Genomic DNA, 19,300 nt, shown 5'->3' on the forward strand with positions numbered 1-19,300 from the left:
CGCCTCTGTTATCCGAGCATATACCTGACGGACGCGTGTAAAGTGTGCGGGGAAAGAGCCACACTGTGGCACATGCTTTGGGAATGTGCCGGGAGAGTTACTGTCGCTGCCGCCGCTCACTTCGCGACGCATGTTAGGCAGGGACGAACTCCGAGAGCAATTGTTGCTGCTACCACCGCACAAGGGCAGGGGCCAGCCGCCACCGCGGCTGCGGTCACTGCTGCGGATCGGCTGCGTCAGCGTTGCTACTGCTGAGAGGCGGCACTCACCAGCGACAAGCTGACCGACCAACTTTGGGCCATCCAGCAAGCCGAAGATGCTGCCCAGGTCCAAGGACTTTGAGCCGTCACCTGACGCCATCATCATCGACGGAGGGTGTGATGGGACAGGGGTTAATCCCCTCTTCTCCTCGCCTCACTCGAAGGAAACTGCCAGACGTTTAATAAAGTTTATTCATTCAATAGTGCTCATACCCAAAGCAAAGCACAGTAACAGACCAGACATACTCTCCTTAAATGTTACTTTAGATGCTACAGTCAAAGACAAACTAACTCAACCAGGCGACTCCCATCGTGGCCTCTACAATGCGGCATGCTGCCGGAACTGATGGCGGAGGCCACACTCCCATCATTTTCGAGGCACGCAACAAGCTGCATGGAGCTGTTTAAGCTTGTTGCAACGCCCATTTCACCTCAACAGGAAACTGCCATCATTATGAACTGCACGCTCTCTTCTTCCTCTTCTGCTTTGCTCCCAGAACACGTGCGTTCGGCGCACGCACTCCTGCTGAGCCAATTTGTCTGGCATGGGGTGCAGTAACTCGGATGGGCGAGAGAGAGAGAGCAAGAAAGAGATAGGAAGAAAGAGAAGGAAAGGAAAAAAAGATAGAAAGACAGAGAAAGAAACAGTCACAAAAAGAGAGAGAAAAACAGAGCAAGACAGAAAGAGGGACAGAAAGAAACAAAGAGAGAGATAGAACGGAAGACGAGGAATAGAGAGAGAAAGAATCGGAAGAGAAAAAGAGAGATAGAGAGAGAAAGAAATAGATAGAAAGAGAAAGAAAGAAACAGAGAAAAGGAGATAGAAAAACAGAGCGAAAGAGAAAGGACAAGTTGGAGGACGCTTGAGCTTCACCTTAGCGTAATTGGGCCCCATTCGCATCACCTTCTCAATCGGTAGTCTCACTTAGTTTCTCGGTGGACACCTCAGCCATGTCGCAAGAAGAGGAGCGTCTGTGCGAGTAACGTTGGCCGCTTAAAACTATCCTACAACACCTACTGCAAGTACAGTTGCAAAGTGCCCACTATGCCATAATTCTTCCTTTTGCAAATCAGCGAAGTACCCACTGCGCACACGTGAACCTACACAACTGTTCACTTTGTTTATGCTTTTGCTGATGATGATTATTAAATGTCTCAACGTTTTGTAATGGGTGGGCCTTTAAACCCCTTACTCGTTGTGCAATTAACAAGTATTGATACCTGGCACAATTCTACGCTTCTGCCATACAACATTACATGCGTTAAGGAGACTTCTCGCATTATGTGACATTCGTATAGGGTTTTTCTTTAAAGCCGTTGCAAGCAATGGTGTGTCTCTGTGGTAGAGCACCTGCTTGCCCCACAAAAGGCCTAAGTTCAATTCCCACTGGATTAAAAGCTTTTTTTATTATTTATTTATTTGCATCTATCCAAAACTTTTGCTCAAGGACAACGCTGATTTTTCGCTCACAACCATTAACGTCAAGACTGGGATTTCTGCGAAACGAGGTCTTTAACGTTACTGCGTTCAAAATATTCAGCCAGCTCCGCTTCGTGGACACCGATGAAACAGGGAAGCAGGTGGCAATCCCTTCATCAGGCAAACGCATTTTTATGTTTTGCATGTCTTTCAGATATCTTGTGTCGCTGCTCTTTATTAAACACTCTTTGTTGAGCTTTGAGGTGGTAGTATAGTTTTATTGCATCTTGACCACACCACTCTTATACGCAGGTTTAAAAAGAAGCCTTTGCTTAAGATGCTCCGACATGTTTTTTCACTGCTATTTATTAAACACTCTTTGTTAAGCTTTGAGGTGGTAGTATAGCCACCACCTTTTATAACCACAAAGTATCACGTGACAGTGGCATGACTGTGGTAACGTGCACGCCATTTGTTTTGTTTTGTTGCCTAAAAGAAACTGGCTCATACCCACAAGGGGTATTGGCCACACTATCGATAATAAAGGAAAATGTAAATGCTATAAAACATCAAAACAGAGAGAATGAAAAGCAATGTAAATAAAAAGATTTGTTGGGTAACTGTTGCCTTCTTCCTTTTTAGTGGAAGTTGTGTGTAGTGGGATTTGCCCAATTTCTGTGGCACAGAAGCGTTTATGATGACGATAGTTTTCTCATAGACCACCCAGAAATAGATTTCTGTGGCCCACATACCCGTATGTTGGGCTAACTTAACTGTTGCCTTCATTTTTAGTGGACCAGCGGCGAGTAGTGAGATTTACCCAATGTCTGTGGTGCATGCCCGTTTATGATGCCCACAAGCGTTACCACGGATCCCAGACATGAAAGGCTCGACAAAGAACAGCTTTGCTGTTAATAAAGAGAAACAAGGTAGGCCGCCCAGCTCTGCTCTTGGTTCCAGCCTTGCGGCACTATTGCAATCTGCGCTAATTTTTGTTTTCTTGATTTATCAAGCGGCCATGGTATCGAGCCAAATGCATAATGCTCCAACAACTTGAACCCACGATTTTGTAAAGGCGCCAACTATCAGAGCTCCAGTCCTTGACCTTCAGAACATGCCCAAGTAGGTAAAGATGGAAAGGAAAAATGTTGCCAATGGTGAGGTTCGAACCTGCGAGCTAACGCTCAGAAGCCGAGTGTTTTACCGACTGGGGCTAAACACACACGTTGCAGAGGGTCATACAGGGTAGTGTGAAGGCGAGTGACATTTTTCAGCTAGTCATATATTATATACGGAAGCAGGGAAAAAGTAAGCATAAGTGTCTATAAATACAACCAAGTGCTATATATGCCATTTATTTACCACCCTTTCAAAGGTTGTTATTCGACAAATACATCAGGTAAATGGCCTCCATTTACATCAATGCATTATTGCAAACATTTCTTTAAGTTGTTGTACACACACAAAAATGTTATTTCACTCTTTTCGCTGTGTTCCGACTTGCTGCATACGTAACTCTGTTTAAAGATGCACGTTTACTCTCCTTTACATGCTCTTAGGAGTGTTGTGGGAGGTGCAACTCTCCGAAAGAGAGCTAACGTGTATCTTTAAAGAGAGTTTATATAATAATAATAATTGTTGGGGCTTTACATCTCAAAACCACGATATGATTATGAGGGACACTGTATTGTGGAGGGCTTCAGAAATTTTGACCATCTGGTGTTCTTTAACATGCACCTAAATTTAAAACTCGTTTAAGGTGCATTTTTTTCAAAAGAGGTATGCCTAACGCCTTCAAAAATATCGTATTATATGATTTCTTTAAGTTTCGTTGAATTTTATCAAGATAGGCTTTGGGTGCACTCTTCTCAAAAACAGTAAGCCTTTGCAAACTTACTAGTACTTTGCAATTTTTTTTGGTCGGCTCTGCAAGCTTTACAGCGGCGCTGAACACACAACCTTTGCAATGGAAGGTTGCAAGTACAGATCCTACCGACGGAAGGGGTGATTTTTCGTCCACTTAAATTCATTTCAATTGCCATCATAATTACTACACTACAGTTACAGACAACAATTATTGCTCCCTATGGTTTCCTTAGCCTATGTCTGTAGGATCGACTTGGTTATTTCATGCCATGGCATCCAAGCAGCACCCTGGCATTTAGCGCGAACTGTACAAGCCCAAGAAACAGCTTATTAGTAAAAAATAGTTCACCGTTTTATTCTTGGAAACACAGATTAGAGACACAAAATTTGAATGATTAGAATGCTTGGCACGTCGCACTTGAAACATTATCCAGTTATTGTTTTTATAATTAGAAAATAGTAAATCAAAAGAAACAGTATAAACAAGCAAGCAGCTATTGCCATGCTTTTACGGTTCTCTTTCCGCAGGCCAGTGAGCTCTTTCTCTACAAAAACAGAAAAAAAGAAGAAAAGTGATTAGCATCACGGTTCCTCGCGCTTACGTGTTCGCGAGACAGGCTTTTGTAGCATGAAAACAAGGGGAATAAAAGCCAGGAAACAACAAGGACAAAGCACTTGACATTTCCCTTCTGTGTTGTCCATTGTTATTGCATTACGAAGATAAATCCATAGATTACAAACTACCCTGATCTCTAACGTTGTCTCAGAAACGTTCTCTATAAGCGATAACACATTTTTACAGTTGTAGAAAACTGTAGTACGTGTTTCTCGCACGTGAAGGGATCACACATACGAAGGTTGGGAAAAGTCTACAAGATGTGTCTGTGTTATCCTTTTTTCTCTATATGTATGGTCATTTTCACAGCACACTTCTTGAACTTAATGTATATTTTAATACGGAGCTAAGGCTGGTCTTGAAAAGCCAGACCTGGCATCATAAACCTTATAGTAACATCGTGCAGGCTTCTAGCACCCCCTGTACTGATCAGGCAGACTAAGCTCCCATATTTTCTCAGACACCAAATCTTCAACAGATATGGCAGCTACTCCCATTGCATTCCCCCATAGAATGATGCTTGGACAAGGCTTTGCGTGGCCTCAGCCGAGTTTCAATTGAATAACCTGAAAAAGTATCAACTTCGCAGCAGATGAACCTGCGAAACAAGCCCGAGTCTTAGGGCTGTGTTCACTTTGGGCTCCCCCCAAACAAGCAAGCAAGAAACAGACATCATGACACAGAGCAATTTTGGTGCCATTTTCAATAAGCCTGTAGGTATGATAGCGCAGACCATAAAGATAAAATTCGGCAGCATGTCACACTCTCCGTAACACTTGAAGGTGAAATCCTGCTGCACGCTCATGCGTTAAGTTCTACAATCATCGTGACAGTTCATTATTTGGAGATAATTTCATAGCAGCCAGTCACAGTTTTGGTGTCAGAGAGACACATCTGGCAAAAAGAAACACTTGGCTGGTGGTAATAATGGCGGCATATTTGCAACACATCAACATCATCAAGTACCAAAAAATCAATAGGATGTATCATACCGAATGCTTCCGTTACAGATATTGCAATTATCGACAATTACAAAATATATATGCATACACTGATGGCCAAATTTCTTTAAGATCTATTCCTTATGGGAGGTGGATGTTTAAATGCAACAAACCCCATCAAATCCTTCGTCAAATAATCAAACCCCATCAAATCAGACTCTCGTAAAACAACATAATGCGTACAAACAGTCACAGGAGAAGAGATCAAGACAACACGTATGCCGAACATCAGCTGAAAGGGCTCACTTGCTGCGGAAAAGCAAGTAGACACAAAAATTGGTGAGCAAGCCAGGACGAGCACTGCAGGCCCATAAATTTTGCTTTAACGGAGACCTTACATATTTCCTGGCATAGATTGTCACGCATACGCCAGCAATATTATCTCAACACGCTTAGGCTCAATAGCACGATTAACGAAACCTCTAACGAATAAAGTAAATAAAAATGATATTCACCAGGGCGTACCTAACGTGTCTAGTTGCGACTTCAGGGACTTGACCTCATCTTCCAACTTCTCTCTGTTGGTCATAGTGGGGAATAAAAAGAAGTACAGAATATCATCTGAACCGGCCGGAATCCGAGTGTTCGGATCATAACTAAGGCGCATATTTTGCCGTACTCAGGGCAGCGAGTTTGTATCGATCCAGGCGCTTTCAATGGCATCAGTCAATCGTGAACCGTTGACAATAACATGAGCAAGGCCCGAGATCACCAAGCAAAATAAACCCAATCATTAGCTAGATCAATCTAAAACACATACCTCTCAGAGTCCGAGAGCACGGACCGCCTCAGCTTCGACTCTATCTGATCCAACTGATAAAGGTAGTCTTGTACCAGCGCTTCATTTCTGTCAATCTGGGGAAATAACAGATTGCGGGCAAGAATTTGAGATGCTGTGTGCGAAAGCAAGCGACAGCCGCCACGTAACACGTTGACAAGTTACCTCTTTAAGCACAGAGATGCGAGAGTAGTCCGGCATTTTCAGGGCTTATCCGGCTATTAGACAACTCAATGTTAGCTGCTCAAAGCACTCAAAGCGGGCGCGCAAGCCCGTCCTAAAACAGTTTAGACATGGGCACTGACTACGGTGACGGGGCCCGTCAGCACAGTACCATCGTAAAAGGGACGGGGCCCCTTTACCGTCCTCGTCGTGTGGCGTTCGGGGCGTAGTAGTTACTTGTGTGAGGCAATAAAGAAAAAAAAAAGCGTTCATGGCGTAGTTGGTGGGCGCGCTCTCCATGAAGTGTTAGGGCTGCAGGTCGTCAGTTCGATTCCTCCCGTTTTTTCTTCCTTTTTTTTCAGGTTATGCGTCAACATCAACGTTACTGCTCTCACGGAGTCGTAACTTTTTCGTTCATGTCTGCGGCGGTTAGACAGCCCTAGCGTTCGGATGATGCGTTGTTCCTATTTGTGCGAATATTCGAGCAATTCGAATATTCGAACGAATTTTACAGTATTCGAATTCGCTTCGAAACGAATTTAAATTCTAGGAAATTTCAAAGTATTCGAAATGAACGAATAGACATATATAAACCGCATGTAACTCCCTGTAAAGGTGGTTTCACTGCAGTGAAGGTGTGCTATACCGTGAACACACCTTTCCAAGAGAAATCCGCACTGCCGCGAAGCCCCACTTCAAGGTTAAATGAACATGCAGTAAAACCTTGTTAATTCAGAGTCACTGGGACTGTGACAAATTTAATTAAGCGGGTTTTCGAATTAACCAAACATACAAAAGGCGGGATGCAAGGAATTTTGTATTACTGGAAGTAAGCAGAGGTGGTCGTTTGCTGTGCCTGCTAGTTTGCGGTTACAAGGGTTTTTTCCAGCAATACTTGGTCCGAATTTTGCCGCTAAACCGGGGAAACGGCGGGCCTCGCTGAGGCCAGTGCAAGAAAAAAAAAGAAAGAGGAAAAAAAAAACGGTCTCGTGGTCAACTGAAATGCGCGCCTGTGAAAAAGACGTGCTTCGCTGCAACACAGTGGTGACACACGGGCAGCATGTCACCTGCTCCTCGCAGCGTCAGTGCGTCATGATGCGGCCATTCGCCCATTCTTTCTGGTAAAATAAAGAATGTAATAATGACCAGTGTGACGGAATTCGCGATGTGTTCTGGGTGGAAAAAGAGGATCATTGAAGCTTTCGACTGAGTTTTCGAAGTAGGCGTTGCGGGCAAGTACTCCGCCAGCAGTGCAAGTGTGCAAATTGCCGGAACAACCGCCAATCGGAGGTTCACACACATGACGAATTCCGTCAGACCGCCCTTTATTAATTTCTCTATTTTCCTTGAAAGAATGGGTAAATCATGCCGCACTGAGGTTGAGAGAAGCATTCGTCATGCTGCCCGCGTGTCACCGCTGTGTTGCAGTGAAGCATGTCTTCTTTTCCGCAGGCGCACATTTCAGTTGACCACGAGAACGCCTTTTGTTTTGTTTTTTTCTTGCGCTGGCAGCAGCGAGGCTGGGATGCTTCACTTGTCACTCATTAGTATCGCTACATTGCATTGCCTTGTGGCTCCTAAGGGCCATCGTTTCTGCGGATTTGCGGCTAAATCGGGATCGGGAATTGGCACGTGGCACCCAAAGTTTTTTAATTAACCGGGCTGTATGGTACTCACCGCCGCTTCAAATTGTCCACTCAAATTTACATTGCAAAATACAGGGCCATAGAAATCCTTCTAATTATGCGGGATTTCGAAATAAAAGTTCGAATTAATGAGGTTTTAACTGTATTACCCTCACATCGATTCGTCATTCTTTAAGTTTAAAAGCTTGTTATGCCGGCTTATATGCTCTAATTATAGTAAATTTTAATTAACATATTTTATATGTTATCACTTGCATTCAACCGAAAGTCAACTCCTGCTACTACTCAAAGTTGCTTCGAATTCGCTTCGGACCTAAAATTTACTATTCGCACAAACCTATAGTTTGTTCCTATGCGACCTCGGTTCCAGTCGCGCTGAATAAGAAAATATATATGTTTCCATTTTTTTTTTCTTTTTTCAGTATTGTTTCACAATACCGTTCCGAGCTTCCGGCTAGTCAACAATAGTTACTCATTCGTGGTAGCATGGCTCAGCGTGGGAGAGCGGAGTCCGTTAATCAACCTGTCGCTGCGCCGCTGACGGTCATGCGCTGCGCAGCCAGTTACAGGGACGATGGGCGCAGCGAGGACAGCCAGTCAAATCAGCAATATGTTCCCTCCGAGATCTATTTCGCGACCATGGACTCTAGAAAAAATCCAGGAAGACTTCAGGCGCAGGTGGCTGTTTTGGTCGGCGGTGCACATCAGTACGAAAACATTTCGGAGGTGGGGGGGGGGGGGGGGGGGGGAGCAGCGACGCATTGGCGGCATGCTGATATGCAGCGTCAGCGGCGCAGCGACATATGCTGATTAACGGGCTCCGCTCTACTCTGGGCAGTCCGGCTGGCCGAAGACGCCGCCAAGACCCAAGGTCTGGCCGCCGCCTGAGGAAGGGGGGCTCCGGTAGGGCTAGTCTCCCGGCCCCCGCCTCCCTTGACCCCAGCAAGGACAAAATAAAGTTATGTCTCTCTTTCTCTCTCCCACACTGAGCCGTGCCGGAAGCTCGGGACGGTATTGTGAAACAATAATGAAAAAAGTAAAAAAAAACGGAAATTTTTTTTATTTAGCGCGATTAGAACCGAGGTCGCATAGGAAAAACACACAACCGCCGCAGACATGAACGAAAAAGTTACGACTCCGTCAGAGCAGGAACGTTGACGTTGACGCATAACCTGACAAAAAAAAAAAAACCGGGAGGAATCGAACTGACGACCTGCATGCTGATGAACTACGCCACGAACACCACACGACGTGGGCTAAAACTACGCTAAAACGACCAAAAATCTGCGGTAATCTGCGGTAAGGGGGCCCCGTCACCGTAGTCACCGCTTTACGACGACGGGGCCCGTCACTATAAGACGTCGCTATTATGACGGGCCCCGTCACTATTACAATTTGCACTACGGTGACGGGCCCCGTCACTTTTACGAGGGTACTGCGCTGACGGGCCCCGTCACCGTAGTCAGTGCCTTAGACATGATACCAAACTAAACAAAACGACAAAACACAAACGCGCCGCTTTCGGTTTGATTTGGATTGCTATGGCTTAGTTTACTATGCTACGCTCTTTTTAATGCATACATGAGCACATGGAGGAAGGAAAACGGTATGGACTGTTCTCTGGTATGGATAGCAGTGGATAGGGTATGGAGCTCTTGCCATTCTCTTGCCTCATAATAGAGTAGCGTTATTATTCTAGGCACTATAGTAGCGTGTAACATAATGTTAATTAACTTTGATGTAAATCACGTGTAATGCAAAGCCAACGTGCCGATCTTTTCATTTTAACATTTGTGACGAAAAGAGGACCTTCACCAGGCTGTGAAAATCGTATAACATTAATCCCTGGCTGGCTGTTTAATTGATTAAGAGTTTCACAACATAATGCAAGATGTATGTAGCTATTCTTGACCAGCATACCCATATCCAAATAATGAATTAAGTTTTAATTTGAATAAAGCAAGTTTAAACGCTGAACCCCAAGCACACATTTTATTTATTCTTTTCGCCACTTTTGTAAAATTTAGTGCAGCACTTCGGAGAGCAGTTATCGGAGTGCGTAAAATGTCTATGTTCTTAGTAGAATTTGTACTCTTCCTTTTTTTGTTGTACAAATTCGTGGTTGCGTTGAGGATTTTGTAACGCGAAACCTCAATGTTGCCAACGAAAAAGAACAAATAAGCGGCACACTAACTCAGAGAAAGAAAACTGCTACAGAATCCCAACTTGACCTACACCATGACCTACACCAATGACAAGTAGTTTCGGTTTCGTTTTCCTTGTATCACGTACAGTGGCTTTGCTTACTCATCTGGAGATCGTCTGAAGCCAACTGAATCCGTTAGTTGGCCGCTCCGCCCTTCTCCGGTCTTCTGTCTCCGGTGTTGACGTTAGCGAAGTGCCAAGAGCTGTTGATGTGGGAGCGGCGGCGGCGGCGGCAAGCCGACATCCGCCCAGCTAACAGCGCAGACAAGACGTGTTTTCACGCTGCTTAAAGCGCGGCTGCCCAAGTCCGCCATGAAAGGCACCCGCCAGTCAAAGCCAGGCACGATGTCCGCCATCAAGGACGCGCACATCGTCAAGATCGCCGTCGAGATGGACGAGCAAGTGCCACAGCTCATCGAGTTCGACCAGCAGCGACCGCTCACGGCCATCATCCAGGACCTGTGCAACACCTGGGCGCTCGCCGAGCCCGAGCAGTACTCGCTCCAGTTCTCCGACAATGCCCGCTCGTACATCACCGAGAAGAACCGAAACGACATCAAGAACGGCTACGTCCTGCGACTCACGCACAGCCCCGCCAAGACGGCGCAGGACATCCTCGACAAGCTGCACTCGAACAAGCCCGATGACATGCGGGCGGCCCTGGAGCGTCTGCAGAGGCTTTCGTCTGACTACACGTTCGCGCTCGAGTTCATAAACAAGCAAGGACACCAATTACTCATCAACATGGTCGAAGGGGGTACCTATACGGGCGATCACTTGGCGCTCACTTTGCAGTCGTTCGTGGAACTCATGGATCACGGCATCGTCTTCTGGGACATTTTGGAGCCCAAGTTTGTCGGCCGCGTCGCCAATCAGGTACTACTACGCGCCCTTCGTTTTTGACGGCTTTTTTCTTATTCAGACGTAGGCACAGTTGTCTGGCATGTTTAGGATGCCATACTGCGCGAACGGAAGAGCGGCTGCGTTTTTTTTTTTTTTTTTCGTGAAGCCAGCGCGTTCTTGCCTGTGCATGTGTTTTCAAGCGTCATACCGGAACTAAAATGTTTATTGAGGTTGCTGTGAGTGAGTTTTAACATAGCTGACTGCTGCGTTGGCCTTGCAATTATTACACTATGAACTAAGGTTAAAGTGTTTTCGAACCAACTACTGTTCGAATTGTGTGCATGTATCTCTTGTGCTGTAATGAGAAGCTGCAGCTCCTTGCTGTACTTTCACAGTGCTTGCAAATGGTGTTGAGGCAGACAAACAATGCTGTGTATCGTCTTTACTGCGAAAACACGCTACCATCTTCCAAAACTTTTCCTTGGCAAGTTAGGGGTGACTTTATATAATATGTACGATGTGCTTGCATCTTTGCCAGTTGTAGTAGCTAAGAAAAAAAACTTAAACACTGCGTGCCATCTCTCTGCAGGTGAACGTCAACACAACTCAGGACACAAGGACGCTACAGGCCTCTCTATCCATACTGGAATCTCTTGTACTGAACGGCACTGGTCGCTATGCCATGGTAGATCAAGAAGTCACATTACCAAATCTTATCATGCACATGCAGTCATCATCAGTTGAAATACAGCAGTCGGCTGTGGCACTGATCAATGCACTCTTCCTTAAGGCCGAAAGCACCACAAAGCGCAAGACACTTGCGGCAACCCTGTCTTCACGGCATATCCGCAACGTCATTGTCACAGCTGTCCTCCAACGTTCGCAACAGCATGTTGGCACTGAAATGGCTCATCAACTTTATGTTCTTCAAACACTGCTGCTGAATTTACTGGATGAAAGGCGTGTTGGTGTCGACCCAAATGATGCTGAGGCCCGCGAGCGAATCCTCGAACTACGACGCATCGCATTTGACGTTGAAGCCGACGGTACCTGCAGTACTACAAGTGGGGGCCGGAAAGGGGGTGGCTATGCAAAGGACTACAAGAAGTTGGGTTTCCAAAACCATACCAACCCTATTGAGGACTTCAGTGAACCACCCGGAATATTGGCATTGGACAATATGGTCTACTTTGCTAGAAACCACACAGAAAGTTATACCAAATTTGTTCTCGAGAACTCGTGCAGGGCTGATGAGCACGAGTGCCCTTTTGGCCGCAGCAGCATTCGACTGACACGCCTTCTGGCTGAAATCCTCAAGATTGGTGAACCCCCTACGGAGCAGGGAAAGACTTACTACCCTATGTTCTTTACACACGACCATCCGTTTGAAGAGTTCTTTTGCATTGGCATCATGCTCTTGAACAAGACCTGGAAAGAGATGAGGGCAACGACCGAAGATTTCGTAAAGGTATTCAGTGTGGTCCAGGAACAGATCAGCCGTGCTTTGGCAACAGAGCCACCTCTCATGAGTCTCGACAAGTTCCGCAGCAAGCTTGCCATGCTGACCTACTCGGAGATCATGAACCTTTGGCAGCAGGAACAGTCGACGAGGGAAGAATGGGAGAGCCAAGCCCGGCCCATCATCGAGCTCCGAGAACAGGTCACACCTGAGATAATGGACCTGATCCAGCAGCAGAGGGTGCAGTTCCTGTGCGAGGGCACACTGTTCACCAAGTACTCAGCCAAGGGTCACAGAATCAAGGACAAGTTCTGGTACTGCCGACTGTCGCCGAGCCAGAAGGTCTTCCACTACGGCGACTGCGAGGAAAACGCGACGCCCAGCCTCGAAGAGCTGCCGCACAAGCTGCCCGTGATCGAAATCAGAAATCTGGCAACTGGCCGCGAGTGTCCGTACATGAAAGACACCCGCAAGGCGAAGTCTACAGCTTCGCTGGCCTTTTCACTCATACCAGACTCGAACCAGGAGCCTCTCAACTTTGTCGCGTCGAATGAAAAGATCTTTGACTACTGGACAGATGGCATCAATGCCTTGCTCGGCAAGAAGATGGTCAGCAAGGAAACAAAGAATGACTTAGAAACACTGCTTAGTATGGAGATCAAGCTGAGGCTTTTGGACACTGAAGGTGTGGACATCCCAGAGAGCCCTCCACCACTTCCTAAGGAACCACCTAACTTTGACTTCTGCTACGAGTTTAAGTGTTAATTGGAAAGTGATAATTGCTGGAATGTGTGTACAGTCACTTTTGAATTAACTGTGCTAGACATTTCCTATGTGCTTGTCCCCCCATCTTACCAAGTGCTTTCGCTGGCTCTTTTTATCTCATCCATCTGGATCTTCTCACCTCTTGATCTCCTGCCTGGCCTCATCGCAAAGCTCTTCATTTTGCTTGTTGGGACCATTTTGAAAGTGCAATTCATCACAATAGGTTTCCATATACTTGTCTGCTGTTTTAACATTCCATTAGATGCTTATAGTAGTAACTTGAAGTCACATGTAAAAATATGGACAAAGATCACGAGGTCAGTTAAACAATATTTTATGCAGTTGTTTAAAGCTACTTTTCCTGTGTGAATACACAGTGATGTCCAGTAATCTTGTAAACAGAGGCTTGCAACTACTTTCTTTGTGTTCTGTTACTTATGAATTAGTGTGGCCATTAAGCTTTTTTTGTTAAACATGTGTTTCGCTCTCCCATCCTCTCTCACCAACATTGCCTTCCATTCATTTATGCTTAAAGCAACTTTGTTGTGAACTCTAGGAAAAAGAAAGTACTATATTGTTTCAGTATTGTGGACAGCAAAAGTATGTGAGGTACCGCTCATATGTTAAGATGACACTTTTTATTGCGAAGGCTCCAAATTACATAACACTTCAGTCAAGTGCACTCTTACTTCTCCTCACTAACTTCAATGAATTTTTCAGTTACTGGTGCTCACACTTGAGTTGTCTCGTATGTTTCATTTTTCCACCTTAGTATATTGTGTAGTGCAGAGACTTGAGCTATGAAAGCTTTTTTATAATGCAACATTTTTTATACGAGTAGAGTCCATAGCTGGGATGAAGAGTCGAGCTCTGAATATTAGTGTAGAATACACAATGACAAGAAAGTAAAAGGCAGCATGGAATAAATGTACGATGTGGTCTATGCTAAAAGAGAACGCAAGGTTAGTTTATTGTCGGGACTTAACATGGTGGCTTCCAGGTTAGTGCTGTATATGTGTACATGCCTGTCCACTTCTTGGAGTGAACATGCAAGCAACGGTGCAGCAGCATTTGGAGATGCACTTTTACGTTGTCTGCTACATTGTGTAAGTGTGCCAGACCATCAATCTGGTGAGGCGAACTTTGCTCACACACAGCACATGGTTGAGTCTCCAAAGCCAGATGTTAAACATAGGCGGCTGGCAGATTCTCCACCAGATGCCAAATTAAGTGCATTGACACCAGCAAGCTGTTCTTGCTTCATGGAGATGAATTCAGCTACTACTGTTTTTACTCAATGTAAGTCTAACTTAACACAAAACACAGCACAAGGACAGAGTGAAATACATCTAATAACCGCATTTGTTATGGCTGACATCACGTCCACATAATGTGCAGTGCAATATAGAACTCAAAGCAATAAACTTAAAGGTTTACAATATGGGTTTGCATTATTGCCATCTTATTATTGTAAATGTTTAATGGTGCCGAAAGGGAATGAAAGCAGTGGCCTTTTACATGCAGCACGCAAACACAAAGCTGGTTTGCTCGCAACTGTGATGCAATACTGAAGGCAGAGTTCTCTTTGTGGTTGCATTGGCATTGTGTAGAGTGTAGCAACGTGCTTGAATGTTCATCTCCAGAATTGGCAAGCCTGTACATGCATGCCTGGGTAATGCTTTTTTTTTTTTTTTCCCCATGATGAAAGTTGAACTGTTGCTTTTAAGTATACCTTAGATATAAGAATTTGTTTTCAAGACTTGACCACAATAGTTTATGGCATTTGACCACAATAGTTTATGGGGCATTAGCATTGTGATCACAACCTGTGGAGCTTGGGCACATTGCCTCGAACTCAATGTTTAATTGTAGCTTTTGAAACATTGATAAAATTAGAAGCAATGTTCCTTTGCAGAATGGCTATTCGCGTTTGTTGTGGAACCAGTGTCCTTAAAACTTCTGTGCCGAACTATACAGTTTTTGTTAAGTTAGCTGTTGCAAACATTCCTGCATATCTCCACAACACTGTTTTGCAAAACAACTTGCAGGGGTACCAATGCTTGGCATCTGAACCACAGTATTTCTGACACTTCCGGTAGTGTTGAGACGTGTCTGCGCAGGTCGCAAGAACAGACACTGACTGCATTTACCCATGCTTGATATTGAGTTTCATTTTACGAGTACATGCTTAAGTCTGGTACACTAGTCGTCTTACATTTCCTCAAAGACCCTACATGCAAGGTTGTAGCTTGCATTAGAATTTTGTGCCTGCTTTATCTGTATTTGTAGAGCTGCATCCATTTTTATATTGTGTGAATAATGCAGCACTCTACTGTTGTGCCTGTATGAAGTGTAATCGTGAAACTGAACGTTTCACCTTTGTGTACTTGGCGCCAAATGAGAATTTTCACTTTTTAACGAGAGCACAGGGCGCGATGCGTTTCGACGTTTTATTTATTGTGATTATATACAGCAAGAGCACATGAAGACCGAGCAAAATAAAAAAAAGAAGACTTATGAAAAATAGACATGTGTGGAACTACCTATACGCACCTTCTTGGAAGACTCTCTCTGAAAGACCGCGTTATCACTCTCGACTATCCATCGCACAACGTAAGCACTTCAAGGTGCTGTGCTTCTATTCACTAACAAATGGATCACCAAGGCAGTGGCTAAGGCTGTTGTCTTGAGTTCCCGGGGAAAGATTGGAGAACTCTAGAGCACTCCCTAACAAAACTGAAGTGATGCTTGTACAGCAATTGCACACATGAATACAAACAAAAAAAGGGAACAAAAAGTACTCTGCAATGTCCTAACACTTATATTAAGAACATGAGAATTTTTTTTTTAGATTGTTCTTGTCTGGTACTTGTCTAACTGTAAAGGGCCCTTGACATATCCAAAATAGAACAAATTGAAATGAACCGGTAAAAGCACTTTCAGGTCTCCTAAAAGTTGTATATAAAATGAAAAAACAAAAAAGAAACAACTGCACACTATAAAATATCAATGGTACAAAATGACAATGATGTCCAACAGCACTGGAAAATCGGGTACTTGCAAAAGGCAAACATTGGAAGCCTATATACATAAATAATGCCTAGAGGAAATAGTATTTCTATTGATACAGGCGGTAATCAAGTTGGACGTCACAAGAGTGGCTTGTAGGCTAAAGCACAGCACTCTCTGGTGCACAGCTTCAGATTACTAAATGTCGCACTATCCAGCGAACACTAAATCAGGGAAGAGACGTTCGTCAACCCATAAATATTTTCTAAAAATAAAAAGACGTGTCTGCTGCTATGTAGATCTGTGCGCAATCGCGAAGTATGTCTAACAGACAACAACAGGAAACAGAATTCTCATAATCGTGAATAGTCATGTCAGACTAACCTAAGGACTGGCCAACAGGACTCGCAGGCTAGTTTTGCCTTCACAGTTTTCTTGCACTACCATCTTAACAAATCGCGAAACTGCTCCTACCGCCCACCAATCACCACGTATAAACACTCACTTTGCTCGAATAAAATCAGTCTGTAGTTTGCACTTACATCTCGTCCCTCTTCATTAATTCAGTTCCCCCCTTAGACACAGTGTAAGAAAACTGAATGTGCACAAACTAGCCTCGTTTGTTGCTCTGCTTAATGTTGGCTCTCCTTTACCTCAATTGTACATGACGAGCGTCCGCGTTGCATCAGAAGACTAGCGCGCTTTGGTTGATATGCGACAGCACTCCTGTTCAGTGCTCTAGAAAGCCGTGAGCACCACTCGAAGCCAAAAACGTTAAAAGAAAGCATCACATCATAAACGTGCGCCTTCGTTACTGGTATCCCGTCTCTCAGGGCGGAAGGAAAGAAGAAATGAACATGGTATGAATGAACAACGATGGAAAGGTGCCACATATTAAACAGTCAGGCCGGCTCTTCTCCCGGAAGCCGTTCTCAGCCACCGTTCACGTGTGGCCTTCTCAATTGTGAGCGCTTAGCCAATTGGAAACATTGGCTTAGATAAGGGATTCATCGTTGATGTAGCTCTAACAATAGACGTGGACCTTGATGAACGAAGGGGCACTTCGTTCCATGCAACCTGCCAAACGAGATCACGAAGCCTCCTCGATCTCAAGCAAAAGGTCGTCACCCTGGAGCTTCATGTCCTTGGTGATGTAGATCTTCTTCACCTTGCCGGCCACGGGCGCCTGCACCACCATTTCCATCTTCATGGCGCTCAGCACAACCAACGCGTCACCCTTGTTGATCTCCTGTCCTTCTTTGACCTTGATGTCGACCACGGTGCCCGGCATGGGGGCACCCACGCTGCCCTTGACGTCCTTGTCTGCCTTGGGCTGTGCCACAATGTCCTGCAAGAAGACCACGAAGAAGGCATGATGAGGTGGGCTTTTTGACGAGCACAGGAGAGATACCATATTTACTCGCATAATGACCGCACCCCCAAACTTTGTCGTCAAAATCTGATTTATTTCCCGCATAATGATCGAACCCTGAATTAGGTATGCAACAGCCATAATATTTTCAGGATGCCGCGAGCTAAAGCATGGCGTCCGAGATCTGTATTGGCAAATGGTACGTATCATGTATTTAGAAAATGATTTTGGCGCACACAGTTAACAAAAATAAGGCCTTTGAGATCTGCATCTCTTGCCTATAGCTGTCGCGTGAGAGTGGGCTCATCGTCATCCTCCGGGAGGTGCTCCCCACACTTCCCACAGCTTGACGCTGATTGTGTTGCCTTTGTGTTTCTTGTGTTTGTGGGTCATCATGCATGTTGAGTACTGTTCGTGCGGCTTTATCAGTTGGCAGTTTTATCTGTCAACAAGATCATTGCCGAGTGCCACCGATTTCAGCTGGGGAAGAAGTGAAGCAAGGACGGCACCTTTCTTTTTTTAGGGGGAGGGGGGAAGTTTGAAGCTTAAAGTCTATTTCCATAAGTAGGTATTTTAAAAAACATGAGAAACACGGTGTAATAACTGTCAAGGTTTTACGTCCCAAAACTAGAGCTGTGCGAATAGCAAAATTTTGGGTGCGAAGCGAATTCGAATAATAAAGATTGAGTGCGAATCAAATCGAATAATTTCGAATAATTTTCGAATATTTCTCAAACATTTTTCGAATAATTCGAAGTGAAATTACAGAAAAAGTTGAAGAGAATCCCTAAGTATGTTCTTGTGAGATCGCAACATGAAAGTGTTTCTTTTCGCTAGGTTGATGAAGCGCTGGTGGGGTCATATTTCATAGTTGTCGTTCTTATCAAGAGTGAGGCAATGTAGAGGCCGAATTGTATCTATGTACATGATTTGGTGCAACCAAAGTGTTGCCAACAACACTTTACACATGATAGGCAGAGATGCCATTTCCTCAGCCTCTCCTCCTCTTTCAACTGCTGTGGAAGGCCAACTGATGTGGTGGACAAGGGTGTGCTCCCTTCAAGTCCGGAGTTCCAAATCTGCCTCGTTGATGTCGATATATAAGAACATCTGAAATTTTGGATGCTAAAAAACTTCGGCGTCCGATTTTTCGGACTTCCTGCCCAAATTTCAGGTCCAAAACAGCATTAATTGAGCCCCCAACTCTGCCACATCTTTCATCTCCATGTTGGAAGCAGCGTTTTCTTGAGTTAATACATTTGCGACCGTAGCGGAGCTCTAAAGGTAGCTTTGCCGCAATACGGGGGTGTGATGAGGTGAAGCATATTGAAAATCTAGGGACCACTTCCAAACGGACGTTGTCTCTTGCCTAAGTTCGACCGTAACGGAGCTTGAAAGGCAGCTTTGCCGCAATACGGGAGTGTGATGAGGTGAAGCATATTAAAAATCTAGGGACCATTTCCAACTGGACTTTGTCTCTTGGCTAAGTTCGACCGTAACAGAGCTCGAAAGGCAGCTTTGCCGCAATACGAGAGTGTAATGAGGTGAAGCATATTAAAAATCTGAAGGGGTCACTTTTAACCGGACGTTGACTGCATTTGTCTTTGGGAAGTTCGAATAGTTCGAATAGTAAAATTTCAGTGCGAATCGAATCGAATAGCAAACACTATTCGAAAAATATTCGAAATTTCGAATATTCACACACCACTACCCAAAACCACGATATGATTATGAGGGATAGTGGGGGGGGCTCCAGAAATTTGGACCACCTGGGCTTCTTTGACGTTCACTTAAATCTAAGCACATGGGCCTCTAGCATTTTGCCCCCATCGAAATGCGACCGCTACGGCAGGGATCAAGGATTGAATTTTTAGACTATTGCTTTCGAAGGTGCTTTT

General features: G+C 44.8%; 3 protein-coding genes across 4 annotated transcripts in view; 1 reads left to right on the forward strand and 2 right to left on the reverse strand.

Annotated features, from left to right (window-relative positions):
- Positions 1–3,923: 3,923 nt before the first annotated feature.
- LOC119373333 (uncharacterized) lies at positions 3,924–9,259 on the reverse strand. The gene is made up of 5 exons (XM_049420394.1): positions 9,233–9,259; positions 6,107–6,241; positions 5,924–6,018; positions 5,629–5,681; positions 3,924–4,091 (listed from the first exon to the last, which is right to left on the reverse strand). Exons 2-5 carry the CDS (start codon positions 6,140–6,142, stop codon positions 3,973–3,975), a joined length of 303 nt encoding a protein of 100 aa, XP_049276351.1. The 5' UTR covers positions 6,143–6,241; positions 9,233–9,259; the 3' UTR covers positions 3,924–3,972.
- An 840-nt stretch (positions 9,260–10,099) lies between these two features.
- LOC119374272 (engulfment and cell motility protein 1) lies at positions 10,100–16,265 on the forward strand. Its single transcript, XM_037644350.2, has 2 exons — positions 10,100–10,830; positions 11,387–16,265. Exons 1-2 carry the CDS (start codon positions 10,267–10,269, stop codon positions 13,019–13,021), a joined length of 2,199 nt encoding a protein of 732 aa, XP_037500278.1. The 5' UTR covers positions 10,100–10,266; the 3' UTR covers positions 13,022–16,265.
- LOC119374271 (pyruvate carboxylase, mitochondrial) overlaps positions 15,458–19,300 on the reverse strand; it is a 52,005-nt gene continuing 48,162 nt past the window's right edge. For both annotated transcript variants that reach the window (XM_037644349.2, XM_037644346.2), the window contains one exon: positions 15,458–17,378. In XM_037644349.2, coding sequence (XP_037500277.1) covers positions 17,121–17,378 — 258 coding nt within the window. In that variant the 3' untranslated portion in view covers positions 15,458–17,120. The remainder of the gene's footprint in view (positions 17,379–19,300) is intronic.

The sequence above is a fragment of the Rhipicephalus sanguineus genome, chromosome 11 (genome assembly GCF_013339695.2).
Source record: "Rhipicephalus sanguineus isolate Rsan-2018 chromosome 11, BIME_Rsan_1.4, whole genome shotgun sequence".
NCBI classification, from domain to species: domain Eukaryota; kingdom Metazoa; phylum Arthropoda; class Arachnida; order Ixodida; family Ixodidae; genus Rhipicephalus; species Rhipicephalus sanguineus.

Excerpts from the sequence above, each read along its gene's own strand:
- LOC119373333 (XM_049420394.1), bottom strand. The coding sequence starts at position 6,142 with ATGCCGGACTACTCTCGCATCTCTGTGCTTAAAGAG. Across the intron at positions 6,019-6,106 it reads GCATCTCTGTGCTTAAAGAG|ATTGACAGAAATGAAGCGCT; the intron begins GTAACTTGTCAA and ends TTATTTCCCCAG. Across the intron at positions 4,092-5,628 it reads GTCGCAACTAGACACGTTAG|AGAAAGAGCTCACTGGCCTG; the intron begins GTACGCCCTGGT and ends CTGTTTTTGTAG.
- LOC119374272 (XM_037644350.2), top strand. The coding sequence starts at position 10,267 with ATGAAAGGCACCCGCCAGTCAAAGCCAGGCACGATGTCCGCCATCAAG. Across the intron at positions 10,831-11,386 it reads TCGGCCGCGTCGCCAATCAG|GTGAACGTCAACACAACTCA; the intron begins GTACTACTACGC and ends ATCTCTCTGCAG.